Genomic DNA, 18,675 nt, shown 5'->3' with positions numbered 1-18,675 from the left:
ATGTCACCTCAAGCCTCCTTTCCACTTCCACCCCTCCCAAACTGCACTATGGAAACCTCATTTTTCTACGAACCTATCATCGCCATTTTCCTCATTCTTCCAGTCCTCTACATCACCTACACAGCCTCCTTTCCATCACTTCCAGGCCCTGGTCTCCTCGAATACCTTCCTGGAGGCATCATATTTCCACTATGGACAAACTCTGCTGTCTTCAGTCGCATTATGGTCAAGTTGGGTAAAGCCTATGGTGACATATTCTCCCTCTGGCTCGGCCCCGCACATGTCATCGTCACGTCTATCCCTGCAGATGTCGTCCAGGTCATGCATGCTGTCGACGATTTTGACAGGCCCCGTGAGATCAAGGCTGTCTTCGAAGCTGTCGCCCCTGGCGGTGTCTTTTCAATGCCCGTTGCCCCGCATCGCCACATCAAGAAAGTCCTCCGCTCTCGCTTTAACCACACCATGCTCAAGGGCTTCCACACCCACATGACCGAGGCTATTGTGGAGCTCTGCGAGTGTCTCCACACTGCTGTTGATCAAGGCTCCGAGCCCGGCTCCTCCGATGTCGTCAACATCTCTGAAATCACCTCGCTCACCACTTTTCGAGTTATCACCAATGTCGCCTTTGGGAGCAATATGACTAAGCCGGAGCGACTGGATTTCTCTGAATCCATGACCAAGATCATGCCGGAAATGATGAAGGACTATGTCGGATACCCCGTCCGACAGGCCCTCACCATGTTCGGCACTCGCAAGAAGCTCCTGCATCACAAGGCTAAGATCAAGGAAACCTGCGACCGGTTTATTGAGAAACGCCAGGCAGAGACAGAAGAGCAGAGAAACGCACGGGAACCCGACATGCTGGATACCATCCTCAGTCTCAAAGAGCACCCTATGGACGTCATTCGGTCCATCGCCGCAGAGTTTGGCGTTGGTGGATCCCATACTTCAAACCAAATGCTCACGTGGTGTCTCTTCGAGACTTGCTGCAATCCCCGTGTGATCGCCAAGATCGAGCTGGAACTTGAGGCCGTTCTGGGAGACCGCTCGGGCGACGATCCCATGTCGTTTGAGGACCTCGGTAAGCTTCCTTACATGAAGAAAGTGTGGAAGGAGACTTGTCGCATGCATCCTATGGGTCCCTTCTTGAACCGAATTACCACGAAAGACCTCACCCTCAAAGGCAGTGGAGTGCGTGTCACCAAAGGCACGAACGTGCTCGCGTTTTATCAAAAGTGCCAAATGGATCCCGCCATCTGGAAGGACCCGCACAAGTTCAAACCGGAGCGATGGGGGACCGGAAGTGAAAGGAAGGAAGGTGACCTAGTTGTGCCAGGTGCGTACGTCCCCTTTGGCATTGGGACTTTCAGTTGCCCCGGACGATTTCTGGCAGACTACGAGGGACCGTTGATATTAGCAGAAATGCATCGACGTTTCAAGTTTACGCTCGCCTGTAGACCAGATGAAGTTGAAAGCTGCACAGCATTTGTAGAGAGTCCGCGATACATCAACAAAGCGAAGAATATTGATATGGGACTGCCCCTTCGGATAGAGCGACGAGTGTGATGTGTGTTTTTGTGAACAGTGTAGATATTTTAATTAGTGGTTGTAATGAAAAGTGCTCGGTCTCAAAAAAGTATTGATCTTCTTCCATGATACATCTGGAACTGCTAAATATTCTGTGAGGAAATCATTTTAATGATTTTAATAAAAATGTCCAAAGGGCGCCTAACATTAGACGTCTTCAACAAACACTACTGTTAACAGTAGTGTTTGTTGAAGACGAGTTTGAATCCTCACTAGTTGGTATCATTGTCCTTCATGCATCAAGCCTGAAGCACGTGCCTTCACCACTCCACATTAACATTTTGCGGGTACATACGTAACTACTGTTCTTGGTATGGACACTGAATTCAATTCAGTCCACAAATCACTACTGTAGTGACTGTGCAGTTGGTCAGCATTAAGTGCTTCATCCCCATCTTTGTTGCTTGCAACATTGTTCAATCAATACTATGCTGGAAGATCTTGGCACAAAGATCTTCCAGCACAATTACAGTGTTATTTTCTGGATGCACCCATTATTGGGTGCATCCAGAAAATAGCACTCTAACACTTTACCATTGTATGATAGTTTCAAAAATATTGTTGCACAAAGATCTTCCAGCATACTATTGTTGTGACAATGTGTTGATCCAAAGTTGGTATGGCGCAAACGCGCATTTATGAAACGGTGCCTTTCATGAAGAGCTGGACACTAACTACTATTTTCACGACAGATGGGCAGTAGCCAATAAGGCGCTATTTACTCAGTAGGAAATAAAGGCGCCGTCGCCTCCGCCACGATCCGTGGTCGGAGGCATCAGACCAGTTCTTGGCATCACATTTTTTAAACGACTCGGAGAATTAGAATGAAATACAGTACCCAAGGGTACTGTCCCGTACTGTACAATAACCACTGGTTAACACCTACATACAGTACAGGGGGGGGGGTCACTCAATAGTGCCTACTTTAGTAGTGCTTCCCTCTATATAGTGCTATGGCTCACCCTCTGGCACAGGTTATCATAAGCTCACACGTGTATCATCCGGCATGGTTCAGTACTCAAAGGATGAAGTTATTTAGTTGTGTTCTACAGGCTTTGTTGTGTTTGTGTTAGCAATGTGCTTTGTCCCCAAATATATGTATGTATTTGAGCCTCCTTTATATAGTGCCATCCCTCCAATAGTGCCATAGCTAGAGGTATGTCACGCTATAGCACTATATCGTAGGAGGCACTGTATGTATATTCGTCCCCCCTCCCCCCACCCCACTCCCCACTCCCCACTCCGTCGGTCCACTCTCCCCACTCCCCACTCCGTCGGTCCACTCGGCACCGAGGGCGCAGACATGATGCTGTTAATGCTGTTAACAGCAACAGCATGTCTGCGAGGGCTGTTAACATTAACAGCCCTTGCACTAAGAAATGGCAGGCTGCATGTAACCATGCTGATTTGTTTAAAATAGACGGCTCTCGATCAGGATGCAGAGCAACAAGATTTCCGCAAGCCTTGACAGCAGCACAATATCATGTATTGTTTACAATAAAAACGACCATCTTGAGAGATGTGAGATTACAGTACATTACCTCAAATCTCTCAAGATCGTCGCTGGGAGTTTGTTGTCATAAACTAAGCACGAATCATTACTTCATACTGTAAATATTTTGCAGGAGGTTCACTCATGAGTCCGTCGCCTCCGACTCCTTCGTGTGGCGAAGGGCCCAATGGAGACGAACTACAGAGTAGAATTGAGCGGCCAGCAAACGATGCAAAGGGTCGTGAAGCTCTTCGCACTGGCAATTGACTGCGAAACTCGATACCGTCATGGAAACAACTGTAATCCCCATTGGCCACATCAAGCCGTCATGCAACGTCCAAGGTAATTTACTCTTCCTTGCTTTTTCGCAATGGTTCACCCCAGATGACGCCAACTTGTACAACAGTATTATACGGTTGGTTCTCGAGTAGACCAAACTCTTCAACGAGGCTAGTGCGCAATCCAAAGTAGAAATGAAGGTTTTTGTTGTTTATAAACCGTACTTGTCATTCATGACAGCGATGGCTTGAAGCTGTGCCACTTTCGGAGCACTGCGCCATCATTTCCGGAAAGCAACTTGATGTGTACAGTATTCATTCTATGACTGTATTTTTTAACCTAAACATTCGAGTTTTTTGGAGGTGTTGTTGATCCTGACAACCGTGATACACATGAGGTCTTGAGTGTGTGCGATCAGCTTTGGTTTTCCATTCAAAGGACGAGGAGGACATGTACGGCACCACAGGATCAGGACATAGTGACGTTGTTCACTTCGCAGGCGGTCTGCAAGGAACTTGATGTGGCTTGCGAGCTCTCGCAAGAGTTGCCAGACGAAGTTGCGGATTCGTTAGAGAAGACGACTAGATTATATGCTGTACGTATGTTGTGTAGGTCGTGGTAAATGATTTTAGGATTGCCTCTCAACCCGTACGAACCAAGTTTCCTCTTTACCTTCGTAACGTTCATCCCGACTCTGTAAACGATGGTGTGCGGGTGAAGGCAAGATGAACATCAGGAACTGAGGATGAAATGTGATTTGTTTGGGCCTTGAGCCGTAGTCTAGCAAAACGTTGAGCCGCCATCATATCGGGCATCTGGACGTTCCCCTCCGGCACTGTATGCCCCTTCGAGTTTTCTTTCTCTTGAGTGGCACTATAGTTAACATTTATGGGCAGTCGGTATACCTGAAGAGACATTCTATCGAGGCCGAGGACTACGGAATAACGAGCACACTGAACTATATAATGACAAGGTGTGGTGTGTCGCACTGCTGAATGAGGGGGGTTAGAACTGTGTAGGATGTGTGCGAAGGATCGGTCGCGGCTGTATTGACTTTGAGACAAAGTGGCTTCAGACGAGGTTGCTTTTGAAGTTGTTTTATGCCCTTGCACTTGCTCGATACGACGAGTAACCCTTACCTCATGAACTGAGTTTTGCACCGGCACAGGATACCGCCCAGTGAGAAGTGGCATATTTGCCAATATTTGCATTAACGAAATATTTTATTTATTTTTTTGTTGTTCCTAATCGCAGCATCCAATACTGTACTTACAGTACAGCAGTCCACCACACGTGTATGACAGTTGGACAGGTGGTGGTCGTGTCAGATGTGTACACATGTGCTTGTGTTCAGGAAAAGCATTTGTTCACTACGACACGAATTGGTTCCCGTCACCGCTGCGAATGGTGAAAAAGCACTGTACACACCGCTACATCAGCTTGAATAGCATCATGTCAGGTCCATATTCGACATTTCTCGTCTAAACGGAAGAGATGCGGCACCGTGCAGGTGCCTGTATACTCAACTGTAGATGCAGACTGTCTTCAATAATGCACAGCGCTTCACTGCAGAAAAGGATGTCTACCAGTGAATCATGCGTGGCATTGAAGGCAGTTGCGGCACATTAGCCACAACAAGATGCTTACAACAAAGCCTGCGTGGTTTCTGCCAGCTGCTAAATCCGCACAATTTATGCTGACCCTCCTGCTCATACCAGATCAAAAAGTTCCGAGGGCAGTGCTCCACTCAGTTGTCTGTCTCATTATCTGCAATGCTAACATTTCCCCTCACTGCTGGTCCAATCTCATGGTACGCGCGTTGCACATGCTAATCATCATCGTTGTCTTGTTGTCTATCCATGCTATGCCATGCCATGCCTTGCCCTGCCATGCCTTGCCCTGCCCTGTCTTGCCTTACGTGCGCATACGCGTCTCGGACATACATCAAGAAAGAAGACGACCTCCAACAAGTCAGCAACGTCGTTTCTACGATCCTTCTTTCTATAAAGCTGAGGGCCCATGCACGTCGCCCTGGCTACATACCAGTAATGTTTACTGGTTAGACGGCAAGTGACTCCAGCAGTAACCCTTTATTTTCTTAGCGAAATCAGGCACAAGGCGTCAAGGAATGAAGCCTCTTTCATCACGGGACGCAGTGGAGGCTCTGACAATGCGAGGCGGGGAGGAGAATGGTCCTATCTGCTTTATCTCCGTCAGCAAAGATGCGCCTCGCGTCTTTTTTTCCACTCTGGCCGCCCAACGCACAGGAGAACGCTGTTAGAAGACTTTCTATCCTGCGCTTACACCGTGGCGTCGACGAGGACGCAGAATTGGATCTGACATCTCTTTCTCTGTATTGATGACACGGCACCGAACTACGTGTAGATTATGTCGTTCGGGTGCTTTTCATGTTGAAAAACGCAGAGGAAACGGATCTGGTTATTATTTTCGCTCTGCTGCACTGGCCCGTAGTGGTGGACAAACACCGCACGGGCCATGTCGCCTGTAACGTACAAGTCTGCTCACCAAGTCGCAGATGATCAGTAGGGCAGGCATTCGGAGCCACTAAAAATGAGGAATGCAGATAGCGCCCTGTAGGCTGGCAACATCTGCTGTCAACCATTGGTCCGTAGTCGAGCCATAAACCGTACGGCAAAAGAGGACGCAGAGATGTTTCATGAGTGCTATTTGGACGTGTACTTGCAGTGTTTGCCAGGTAGCACGTCTCTGTGGCACTGGGAGATGGGGACGTTGACGTTTATGAAGTTTCATTTGGTCGTTTCGATGGGAGCAAAAAAGACATGTGCGCAAAGCAGAACGCTCATTCTTGCTCTTCTCTCTCAGAACTTGTGCCGTCTGTTCTGGCATTAGAGCTGGACGAAAGGGCTCTGACTCGGACGCTCGGACCGAGGTGGATATGCGACGGACAGCCTTTGAGTTTTGATTGCATGAAGGAAATAGCCTATTTCCCATGGTATATCGTATCGTATGGTGAAGATCAACAAAAAATTGTCTTTGATGACGGTGTCTACAGTGAAGCCAGAGAGGTGGAACGATGACAATGCCAGTTCAGGCAGCGATGGAATACGGCTCACCATGAGTTGATGCTGTGCCCAAGACATCTACCCGTCCTACGTGGTTGCTTGAGCAACCGAAGCTCAGGTACACACAGTTGAGGTGTTAACTGGAGCCCACGAGTTTGTGCGGAAATTTGAGCACGTGTACGCTCGTTCGTCGACAGCGCGGTGAGAGATGGTCGCCTGACGCCTGAACTGCTGACATACATCACAGGTGACTGAGACACGGCGCGCGTCAGTATCACAGTGTACGTCATCACGCCTTTACACCCGCAATTACCTCATGCGTCACGCTGTCCGTCGTCATCCAAGAAGGCATCATATGTATGATCCAGTAACTCTTGCATGAGAAAGAACGCTACGCTGCAGCTTCTTGCCGAATACAGAGCTTTCGCCACGAATTAACTCGGTGGCCATTCATCCGTTCCAAACCACTTCCCCAAATCGCTCTTACGACAGAAGCATTTCAGAAATTCGGGCGGAGAAAAACCATTCGCGCTCTCATACAGGTCGGTTCTTTTCATTAAATGTTGGGGCGGAAAATCTCGTAAGCAGGCACTTTTTTATTCATTTCTTGTACAAACTCAACCTAACAACCAAAGCCAACCACTCAGCGACGAGGATATCCTTCACTCCCCCTTTTTCGCTTGTTGTAAACAACTTTGCTGATTCTATTTGAAGACAGAATATTGTACGCTGCAGTGCCGTGCCGTATGTGATATGCCCCTCAATTTACACTGGTGGGCAAAACGCCTATTTGTGGGCATGTCTGGCAATTATTCGTGCGTACTGCATATAATTTCGGGTTATACATGTAAGAGCAACTCCACCAACACAGTAGCAAACGAGCAAAATACCAAATTTGATCAAATTTGATAAATTGCTCATTTGTATTCTAGTTTGACTTCCCCACCAAAAAGTGCCAAAAAATATAACACCGCCGAAATTGCCTCGAGTAAGTCAGTCCGATTTGCTCAAATGACTCTCACCCGAAGTTCTATTTCAGCAAATATTTTGGTACAAGTGCTGCATTACGATTGGTCAATGAGTGGCGCTGAACCGAAACACCTTGAAATCCGAGAAAAGTTCAGTTCTTCGCGCCTTCACTTGCGAGCGAACATACACCGAGCACCTCTTTACTGTGTTGCATCGCAATCCGTCTCAAACCCACCATCGTTCACAGCACTGCAGAATTTTGCTAGGCACTCCAACGCTGTAGATTCCCCCATCCGGATGTACTCGTCAATCGAGTCTGCGCAACAGCCGTATGCCAACAAGCGAAGGGCTGCCGTAGTTTGAACCGTCTTGAAACCCTTTCTACCTGTACAGTCCTCTCGCTGCGTGAATTATGGATCATAGGTTTGAATACGTTCAACAATTCGGTGGAATACCGCAATAGAGACGCAAAAACGTCTGGAAAATGGTCAGAAGAGTACACCGGTCATTCTGAGAAGTAGTCGAGATGTAGTCTGTGCGCTGCTTCTTTGCAATGGCGATTCACATTGGCAGACTTTCCCGGGACCAAACCACACCAACGCCTCGCTTCTCCCGTCTCCTCACCGTCGATCCCGAGAAGTGTCTCTGTGATGCTCTCTAGTTGATCATCTGCCATTTCTTGAAACCAGATCCCGTGCATGATTTGAACCCTGGGGCTGTACGGCCTCTATCCTCTAAGCTCTCGCCGGTGGGAAAAGTAATATGTATAGCAAATGAGCAAATTTTGAAATATAGCCCAGCCAATAAAGCTTGTACAACTGTGCAAGTATTTTGCTCTTTTGCTAATTTGTTGCACGCCTTGGTGGAGATGCTCTAAGATACAAAAGTTTGGATTATCTCTCACAAATACATTTCGAGCACAATACTGTACTGAAAATGCCATACGAGCCTCGGTGCAGTACCCGTCAAGGTTACTACAGGGAGGGTCGCTCAGTAGTGCCTACTTTAGTAGTGCTTCCCTCTACGTCCACGTCCGTCACGATGCCGGTCACATTGGAGGCAAGCTCACACGTGTATCATCCGGCATGGTTCATTACTCAAAGGATGAAGTTATTTAGTTGTGTTATACAGGCTGTGTTGTGATTGTGTTAGCAGTGTGCTTTGTCCCCAAATATATGTACTTGAGCCTCCTTTATATAGTGCCATCCCCCAATAGTGCCATAGCTAGAGGTATGTCACGCTATAGCACTATATCGTAGGAGGCACTGTACTTGTAAAGGTGCATACAGTTTCTTTTCCTTACTCTCCGAGATAAACCATCCTGCAAACACAGCGCTGAACTTTCAGCTTACTGCAGTTCCAACACAGTAAATTTTACAGGCGTTGAGTGTTTCTTGCTGGGAAGAATGACGTGTAAGAGATATAGAGGGGCCCGTACGTGTTGCCATGTGTCCCAATAAAACCACATACAGGGGGAAACGCGCAATAGTGCCGCTTTTGTTACTGCCACATTCGGATTCACACAGGGCGGCACTAATGCGTAGGGTCCACTGTAATTAAGAGACACGAATGCCTGGTTCATATGATAACACATTCAATGATCGAGCGCTGTGGTTCCACCCAGATAAGGCAGTACCCCAATAGGGCACTTCCAATAAGGCGGCTCGTAGTCAGAACCAAATAAAGCCGCCGTCGGATCCGCCCCAACAGTGGTCGGAGGCATCGGACTCTTTCTGGCACCACAGGTTATGGGCACCACACACACTGCTGCCACCTGATCTGCGGCATAAGACCATCCATCCCCACCGCGATAAACCCGAGCACACTAACACACGACTACCTTCCCAAACCCTGCGCACGCGAAACAAACAAAATGACCGATCAACCCAACTCGTCACAAGGACCCCTGCCCCGCCTCAACAGCGGCAACTATACCTATTGGTATGACGCCCTCGAAATATATGCTCGCACAATCAACGCGACACAACAACTGACAGCCGCAGCCAGCCCAAGCAACGAACAGGCAGCTGACGACGACAACCAAAAGAAAACAGATCAAATCAGAAAAGCGATCATGCACAGCATATCCAACGAAGTCGTGAAAATGCTCCCACCCCACATCCTCCGATATGACCCAAGTACAATATGTCACATCATACGGAACACGGTCAACACGTCCACAACAGAGAGTCACGAACTCCTCGATGTTGAGGCCAGAAACCTCACGTACGAACCAGGACAAGACCTCAGAGACTACGTCGAAAGCATCGCGAACTAAAATACCGCATGCACACAGCACAGTACCCGAACATGAACGAAGAACGCGCAACTGTTCGGTACATGATCCAAGGGCTTTCCAGGCACTCAGACATGGGCCAGCTAGCCATGATCATGGCATGGAACCCCGCACTAACGATCAACGCATTCACAAACCATGTTCAATAAGCGCAGATCATGCAGTCTCAGATCCAGGCACAGGCCATAAATCCAACTCAAAGCACACAGGCAGCACCACGCAAAACCACACAACGTCGATACACCAGACGCACACACACAGGCAAACCAAAATACCAGAACCCGGCAGGATACCACGGGACGTGGTGCAGCATCCATGGCAGCGTCTCACACGCCGCTGATAAATGTTATGCGAGTAGACAACCATACAAACGCGCACCAACCCACGCGAACGCAGCGCACACCGGCTCCAGCGACACAGACGAAGCACCTGACTCTCTGCACGAGTTGCAAGCCAGGTTAACAGCCCTCGAGACCCAGATGTCTCACACGGGCGACACGTTTGAAGGTAAGAACAGTTACATACTAAACTCCGATACAAACCCTATAGGGTATACCCATACCGCCACACCCCACGCGCGTATGAGACCCAGCACCGGGACACAAACCACCACTGCCACCGGCCACCGCGCCCCTATCACGCACAAGGGAAACATCACCATCCAACAGAAGAATAATCGAATCACGATACCGGCGGTACACACACCGGAAATTCAATAAAACCTTCTCTCAGTCCATGATCTGACCGCACATACACAAGTCACGTTCTCAATAAACAAAGCCACGAAACCAAGTCCTAAACGCCAGCAGCCCACACCCAAACAAGCACCGCAGACCGCACCACGCGCCAACGACGAACTCACGCTCAACACAACGCGAAACGACACGTCCAACCTGCGGAACGCCAAAGCGCCACAGACCGGAACAAGCAGACACACCCCAGCGCAGCAACAAATGCATGAATGGCATCTCAAATTAAATCATCCCAACCCCAAAACCATAGCCCTGATGTCAAAACGCCAACTGCTCCCAGGCATTCCCCACGGGCTCCCCAACACAAGCACGACAATGACATGTAGTGGATGCCTCGATGGAAAACGGCCACCAGTTCCCACCGCAAAACAGAGCACAAGGTCGGCAAAGGCCAAAGCCTATCCTCAGACGTATGCGGTCCAATAAAACCCACGTCGAACCATAACGCCAACTATTTCATCACTGTAATAGACACGCGCACACGGTACATATGGGTATACTGCATCAACAATAGATCGCAGGTTCCCACGACACTAATCAACGCCATCGACCACGTAGCAGCATCCAACGGCCAACAACCCCAACTACTAGTCACCGACAACGCCAAGGAATACCTGGCCAAACAAGTCCAAGAGCAACTGCGTCGCAGGGGCATTACCTACCGCGCCACAACCCCCTACACCCCGCAAGAAAACGCTCTGGCAGAGCGCATAAATCGCACACTCATGGACAAAGTCAGAGCCACACTGTCACACAGCCAACTCCACGGTGTGCACTGGCAGGATGCGTTGCATGATGCAGTATTCAAATATAACATCACATACCACCACACAATCCAAAGCATACTACATACGGAGTGGTACAACGCCAAACCCAAACTCGCAAAAGTGCTTACATTCAGACAGCTCGGATTTACACCCATCTTAAAGCCTCACCTCCCCAAACTCCACAAAAAAGCGGAACAAGTCAGGTACATGTATGGACTCAGTGAGACACACATATGTGTCCAATACATCCAGACAAGGCGATATACAAAATCCGAGAGAGCGACTTCAAGCATACCAACGCCAACGGGACCCGTGCATGACCAGCAATGTCGTATACAGTGCACATAAGAAACCCAATCGCATAAAAATGCACGAACGATTTCCACCAAGATCGACCACACCACGCCCGCCCCCAAGACGACCCGGCAAGCAAGAAAATTCCCGGACGCACACAAATGGAAACGGGCACACGATGACGAGCTCGATCAACTCGACAGAATGTCCGCCATCGACTGGACCGGACATCCACACACACGCCGCCCACCCCCGGCGACCGAAAAAACATTCTCCCAACAGCGATGACGTACAGATACAAACACAACAACACACCGGGCAACGTCACACGCAAAGCGAGATGTTCCATCCGCGGAGACCTCATGCGTCCGCACATACACTACGACCCAGTACACTACGACCCAGATCGGACAGCCAACTATATGGCTGATCGTACCACGATCCGATCCCTATTTGCGATTGCAGCATCCATGAACATGGTCGTTGAGCATTTTGACATAACAGGCGCCTACCTCCACGAAAACTACAGACACAACAAAAGGGTTTTCGTGTGGCCACCCGCACGCTTCGACGGTACATACAAACACAAAACCCGTCACGGCGAACTCAAGGGCAATGTATATGGCACGCCAGCAGCATCCACCATATACAGCACAGAACTGCATACCCACCTCCAAAACCCGGGTACACGCAGCTGCGGTCGGGCACATCGCTTTTCATGTGTTCAGTAAGAGAAATTCGGTGCATCGCCGACAGTACAAGACCGCATATCGCGTACGCAGCCACCACCCTCGCACGAGCCCTAAAGGCACCGACGCAACGACACTGGATACTCCCCCAGAGACTCGCACATTACATCCACACCACGAGGACTCAAGGCATACTCATGCCCAGAGGCAACCGCCGCAACGTCACCATTCAAGCCTATTCAGATGCAGATTTTGCCAACGACGAAACCTCGCGCAAGCCAATATCAGGAATTTTCACACTTCTCAATGGCTCCCCCGTTCAATGGCTGGCACGTCAACAACCCATTGTTGCGAAGAGCACGTGTGAAGCCGAGTATATAGCAGCGGCAGAAACAACAACGCTGACACTTTGGCTCACTAATATGCTAAAAGAAACCACCCTCAACACAAGCCAACCCACACTGTACATAGACAATACAGCGGCAGCACAGATGGCCAAAAACACAGGAGCCACACAACGCCGCAAATGTATAGACATACGATATCATTTCCTCCATGAAACAGTGCAAACAGGCAAAATCAAGGTAACACGCATACCCATAGAAGAGCAAAAAGCGGACAGATTCACTAAACCGCTCAAAACGATGCTCTATACAAAACACAAACAAAGCATCCAAATACAACCCCCCGCCCCCACACAGAGCAGACCTCGCGTCGGGGGGAGTGTGGTTCCACCCAAAACCCAGAAAGACGCCCGGCCTGTCTGAGCCTCTGCGGTTTCACCCAGATAAGGCAGCACCCCAATAGGGCACTGCCAATATGGCGACTCGTAGTCAGAACCAAATAAAGCCGCCGTCGCATCCGCCCCAACAGTGGTCGGAGGCATCGGACTCTTTCTGGCACCACAAGAGCCTTCGAATCAATGGCTGTATGATTATGCGCATTTCTTGAAGGTAGAGCAGGCTCCAGGATACAATATTATTGTATCGCGTGTGCAAGGTTGTCCAGTCTTTTTGGAGAGATTTGATACAATTTGGGTTTGCTGTGCTTTTGAAGATATACTTGAGATATACGTAACTGTTGCGGACCAAATCACCAAATTTTCTGTTACACTAGCACGATCTCCACAAATGTAAATAAAAAATATGAAAATATTGACGGCTTCTGCTCATTCGAATTTCCTTTTGCGTCTGCAAAGAGCCGGAAGAGCGTACGTGGCCATTTTTTCCACCATCCAGCGAACAATGAGAAGGGCTGAACCTTTTTCTAACATGCCAAAACGGTATCATTTTACGAGATTTGCCTAATTGCCAAATACTGCCAAAAACTGCCAAAAACATCTTCGCCGACTATCACAAAACAAGTACATATGCTGACCCTCGAGGTCTGGACGAGCGAATTGCCGCCCATTGTTTGGCGGTAATGTGGACCAAGGGCGAATGGAAAGTGTTTTGTTCTCGATGCATAGCGGGATAGGTGGTGGAGGAGGTGATACACTCTAGAAATTATGCAAAAACTCCGGTTGGTAATTAAGCATCAGTTGGTGATTAGATACGCAACGGTTAGTCCTTCGTTTTTCGTGTTCCAAAAGAGTGCCAGAAATGACGGGAATTGTGCAAGTTTTTTTTGAATACTACCATCTTCTCCGTCCACTTCTATGACGCATTCGAATGATCATATCCATTTTATTATCAGTGCAGCCTTCTATGATTGTCATTTACGGATGGGCAAACTCATCACCGCAATACTTAGAGAATCTCCACCCCAGTCGCAAATTGAATCGTATTTTGCAATTTGCAGTTTTGGAGCCTCCACCGCGCAACTTCTATCGCAAATCGAGTTGCAAATCGTATGACAAATACGATTTGCAACATTTTGTCTCCCAAAAATCGACGGTTTGCGAGACAAATGTGGCAAACAGGAATGTGCGAGAAGCTTGTTCTATCCGACCTGGCCAGCGGCATTCATGATGTACAGCGCTGGACCTTGAATTGTGGATAAATCCAGCGACTGAAACGATCAAAGCGCGGGAAAACTATACATCCCTACTTCTACGATTGCCAACAAATACAGAAGTGCGACAGAATTGTTGCGCGGCTTGTCCCTTCGAATTGACGCCTCAGTCGAAAAAACGAACGCCTCCTCTACATTTTCGGGATGGTGCGGGGCAGGAGCTGGTCGCAAGCGGAGGTCGCTCATCTCGCCGAGGCCTACATCCAAACGACAGCGAACAACATTACAGAGATTGACCAAACTGGAATACGTTTCTGACAGTCTCTGTTCGACAACTTCCAGTGCTTCAATCCGTCATTGTACGCTGACCGCACCACTCCGACTGTTTTGAAAGCCCGCTTCGATGAGATGGCGCGAGAGGTGCAAAAGTTTAATAAGTGTTTACTGGAAGTGAAAGGATACAATCCCACAGGGTCAATGATGAAAACATCTTTGCAATGGCTGTTGCTATGCACGTGAAGGCATTTATTCCATCTTCTACAGACACGACTATCAACAACATGTATCACTTCAAGGACTTCTGTCTGTCCGGATGGCTATATGCCAGAGGTTGCAGGCTTTTGCACGGCATTCCCAAGTTCTCGCCACGATCTGCGGCAAATGGGTTGCCCGCAGCGCCTTGTAATGAGAGGCGCAGATCTGGAGTTCCAGCAACGGGCGTACATGAGGGCCAGGGCGTTAAACAGAACGCAAACGAAATTGCATGTGATGCCGATGATGATGTCCAGTCTCCTGATATGGAGGGGCCTATTTCCCGTGATGAATCTGTTGTCCATGAGGAATCGCCACTAGAGAATAATTCTCGAGCTCGTGTCAACCGCGGCGGCCACAGTGGCCGCAGGGTTGCGAAGGGGCAAGCCGAGCAAGGGCTTCGTCAGAAGCAGACGGTACAGTGCGTAGGGTCAATCAGCGAGAGCATTAAGCGAAAGAGTGTGGCTCTTGAAGACGCAAATTCTATACGAGCTGAGGCAAATGCGCTTCGAGCATTCTGTGTCCCGATTCTCGACGAAATTAATGCAGATAACATCGCGCGCGGTAATTTCATTCGCGCAATACGACGGAAACATGCGCTTGCCGCCGAGAAAGCGGCTGATCAAGCAACTTCTGTTCGCGCTTGCAACGCAGCAAGCAGTCCTGGGCCTGTACGTGTGATAGAAAACAGTTCCAGCGTCAGTTTTGGTGACAGTGCTAACTCGAACGACATCGAGTCTGCTCTTACGAACTAGCTTTTCTTTTCAGGTGGGTTTTTGTGGTAGGCTTTCTCCCTCTTTATGTGTCCATATTTCAACGAAACGTTCATAAAAAGGGGAATATGATCTGCTACCGGCCCCGCAGTACGCTTTTGCCCGCTACAACAAGAAGATCTAGCTAGAGTGGTACATGACCGCCGAGTGCGACGCCGTCGTCAAGCACTCCGTCCCTCTCAACGCCATACAGCAACCCGAAGAGGACAATGCCCCACCACCGCCGAACCCCGCCTCCGCGAGAGAGGCCGACATCTGGCGGCGCCGCCGCCCCGCAAGCCCCCCGCTCCAACGCTCGCAGGTCGCCCATGTGGCACTGCAGCGCAAGTAGATCCGCGACGAGACGAACTCCCTCATCGCCTCTGCTACGAAATTGACCTCCGCTTCCTCATCATCCATCATCGACCACTGGCCAGACTGGCACGTGGTGTTGGATTCGTAGCTGATGGGAGGAATGGCATTGATCCAGCGCTTGCGATTGCAGCGTGGATGACTTTGATTTGCTCAGGATGGATATACAAAACTTTCATTGAGGACCTTGTTGCTTCAGGAGGAGGACGTACATATATTCAGAGTCAAGCTCGCCAAGTTGAGAGTGAAGCCTGTGCTCCCGCCCCGGCCGGGTATTCACCTTCACGTGCCCGCCCGCGCTGCTATTCATCCCATCGCAACCTTTTCGTCTCCCTCTCCCTCTCTCCCTTCCCTACGCCCCGCCCCCTCACACCTATTCACATTGCCCACTCACTGAAGACAGCAACTACCCTCGCATTCAATGGCAACGCGCCCGTGTGCTTTTCCACACCATTTCTCAAATAAACTTTGCTGACCCAATTCCCAGGTTCCATCCCCCGCCTCCCCAAACGACGGCGACCACAACACAACATCCTCCCCTCCTGCCGAAGCGTACCCCCCGCCCTGACTAGTTTATGAACTACTCGCCCCCATCTGAGGCGCCCTCAATGCAGTGCTTGACGTGGTTCCTTGTCTCGCACACGGAAAATTAAAGCTCATCCCGCATCAAAAAATTGAATCAGGGCTCCCGGCGCACCCGCGGTCGCAACATTTGTCGCACTATGTATGCTCGCCGTTACGGTATTCCTCTGCCACGTGCTTTGACGATGACTTCAAGGTGGTTTTCGTCGTGACGACGAAACCACCTTGAAGTCATCGTCAGGCAGGACACTATTCCATGGTCACAACGGTTGTGGCCATGGGAGAGTGTCCTGCCTGACTGAAAACGAACATATTTAATTTACTCATAAAGTAAGCCCAGCAGAAGCAATTGAAAACTTCCAACAGTTTATGTGCTCTACCAAGTCGACACGCAGTTGGTCGTACGCTACACTGTTGTCGGATTCCAGTCGCCTCCTTGCAGCCAGAGCGCCCCATGTGCCAAGCACAGCAGTAGGTGAGATCGAATCTGCATTTTCCCATTTAAAGTTCACTTCAGCATCTGGTGCAAACTGCCTGGCGCTCACGAACGGTTCACCAGATGTAGCTCGGGCGTAAAGGTTTACGTTGTAATTATCGCGTCGCGCCTCACGATTCATGTTATGCAGTATAACACAAGTACGTAAGATATCCATCGCATGAGCCTTGCACCACATGCGACATTGGCTCTTCAGGACGTGAAATGACGCTACTAAGGCACCAAATGCGCGTTCGACGTCTTCTCTGACGGCCTCTTGCTCCTGCGAAAAATTCTTCAGCTTGCGCTCAGTACAGCCCTTTGTAGATTTCACGAATATTGGCCAGGAGGGATAGATTCCAGCTGCCAGGTAGTACGGTAGATCTCGTATCTTGCCATTAATGACATGGGCGATGCGCGGGGGAAACTGCCCCAACAATATCCTTTCAATTGTAGTGCTGTTTGACAAAATGTTGAGATCGTTCAGTGAACCGGGGTGACCAATCGAGAGATGCCAAAACCAAAGCTCGCCGTCCGAAATGGCTTCAATTGCTATAGTGGGCTTCTTTCCTTTCCCCATGAATTGTCCGGCCCATGCAACATGACACTTTTCCCATTCCCAATGTTGGCAGTCAATGCTCCCTAAGCAACCAGGGAAGCCACGTGACTCGTTCACCGCGAGTATGCCTTTCATATCCTCTTCTGTAGGCTCTCGCAAGCACTCGGGTGCGAATTTCTCAGATATGGCCTTGCAAAACCTCTTCAATATGCAGGGCATCGAGCTCTCCGACACGCCGAGCAGTTCGTCACCCGCATCGTACGCGTATCCGTATCGCATCACAGGCATATACCCTACGATGCTTTAAAGGGGATGTATGCCCTTCCTAACGAGAGCATCTATCTTTTGAGTGAGCTCTGCACGAGTTGATAGGGCAGAGTAGACTTTGTCAAACACCATACGCGGCACCCCAAACCGTCTCTCGAAAGTAATGTCACTGTGCAGAGGGGGAGACCGGTCCACACCGAAGTACAGCTTCTTCAATCGTAGCACTTGTGCGTCGAAATTTCGTTCCAGGTTCGCGGCTCGCCCAACTTGTGACCCTCCCTGCGCCTTCCTACTACGCACACCAGGGAATATTTCGTCCATGATGACCTCAAGCAACAGAAATACAAGCTCGTCGTCTTCATCATCATCATCTGAAAACTGCATCTCATCTTCTTTGTGCCTCGCTGCCGTTCGAACAACAGCGACCCCATGCGCGCCACCTTCGTTGAGTTTTCCAAGCCTCGAGGGCGCCGATGTTCTCACTGTGCATTGCGAGTAGCGCGAAGCCTTCGCCCCTCCATCCCTAGCTTCCGTTGACACCGGAGCGCAATACGCTGAGCGCTATAACTGATGGGTTGCGGCAAACACAGTCCGAGCGTTTGCAACACACCAACGCAGTGGAAGCCCTCTGGATACTTTTGCGATAGCGTTCCAAAAGCATATCTCAAGCGGCGCGCCCACACACGGTGTCCAATCAAAAAATGACACGCGTCCTTATTTAGAATAGAAGTTTGTGCGCGGTGGAGATGCTCTTACCTCTATAGCTGCCATTTCGTCATGCCTAATTTTTCCGCAAGCGCCTCAGAGTGTCTAATTATTGTACAGATTCGCAACGCCGCGAGCTCGATTCCTAGCTCGCTCGCTGGGTTTACTGCGTTCTAATTTCTACTTAGGGAATAATATTGTAACCGTTACGTCCGGAGCCAGCTGGCTGGCAGTCCGTGAAGGTCATATAAATTCGGAATTCAAGTAATATTCCAGCACCCAGCTGAGCAGTCCCAAGTATCTGACCCAT

At 49.5% G+C, this 18,675-nt stretch overlaps 2 protein-coding genes across 2 annotated transcripts; one reads left to right on the top strand and one right to left on the bottom strand.

The window, feature by feature from the left end:
• CHC_T00009131001 (cytochrome P450 family 808D-CYP808D1) lies at positions 1–1,566 on the top strand. Its single transcript, XM_005711794.1, has one exon. The coding sequence runs from the start codon at positions 1–3 to the stop codon at positions 1,564–1,566; it is 1,566 nt and encodes a 521-aa protein (XP_005711851.1).
• Positions 1,567–16,682: 15,116 nt separating this feature from the next.
• CHC_T00001411001 (hypothetical protein) lies at positions 16,683–17,681 on the bottom strand. The gene has a single exon (XM_005711793.1). The coding sequence runs from the start codon at positions 17,679–17,681 to the stop codon at positions 16,683–16,685; it is 999 nt and encodes a 332-aa protein (XP_005711850.1).
• Between the last annotated feature and the right edge of the window lie 994 nt (positions 17,682–18,675).

The sequence above is a fragment of the Chondrus crispus genome, genomic scaffold (genome assembly GCF_000350225.1).
Source record: "Chondrus crispus Stackhouse genomic scaffold, scaffold_1, whole genome shotgun sequence".
Lineage (NCBI taxonomy): Eukaryota > Rhodophyta > Florideophyceae > Gigartinales > Gigartinaceae > Chondrus > Chondrus crispus.
Note: the sequence above shows the minus strand (reverse complement) of the source record. Positions and strands in the feature narration are given on the sequence as shown.

Coding starts and splice junctions, on each gene's coding strand:
- CHC_T00009131001 (XM_005711794.1), top strand. CDS start 1: ATGTCACCTCAAGCCTCCTTTCCACTTCCACCCCTCCCAAACTGCACT.
- CHC_T00001411001 (XM_005711793.1), bottom strand. CDS start 17,681: ATGCCTGTGATGCGATACGGATACGCGTACGATGCGGGTGACGAACTG.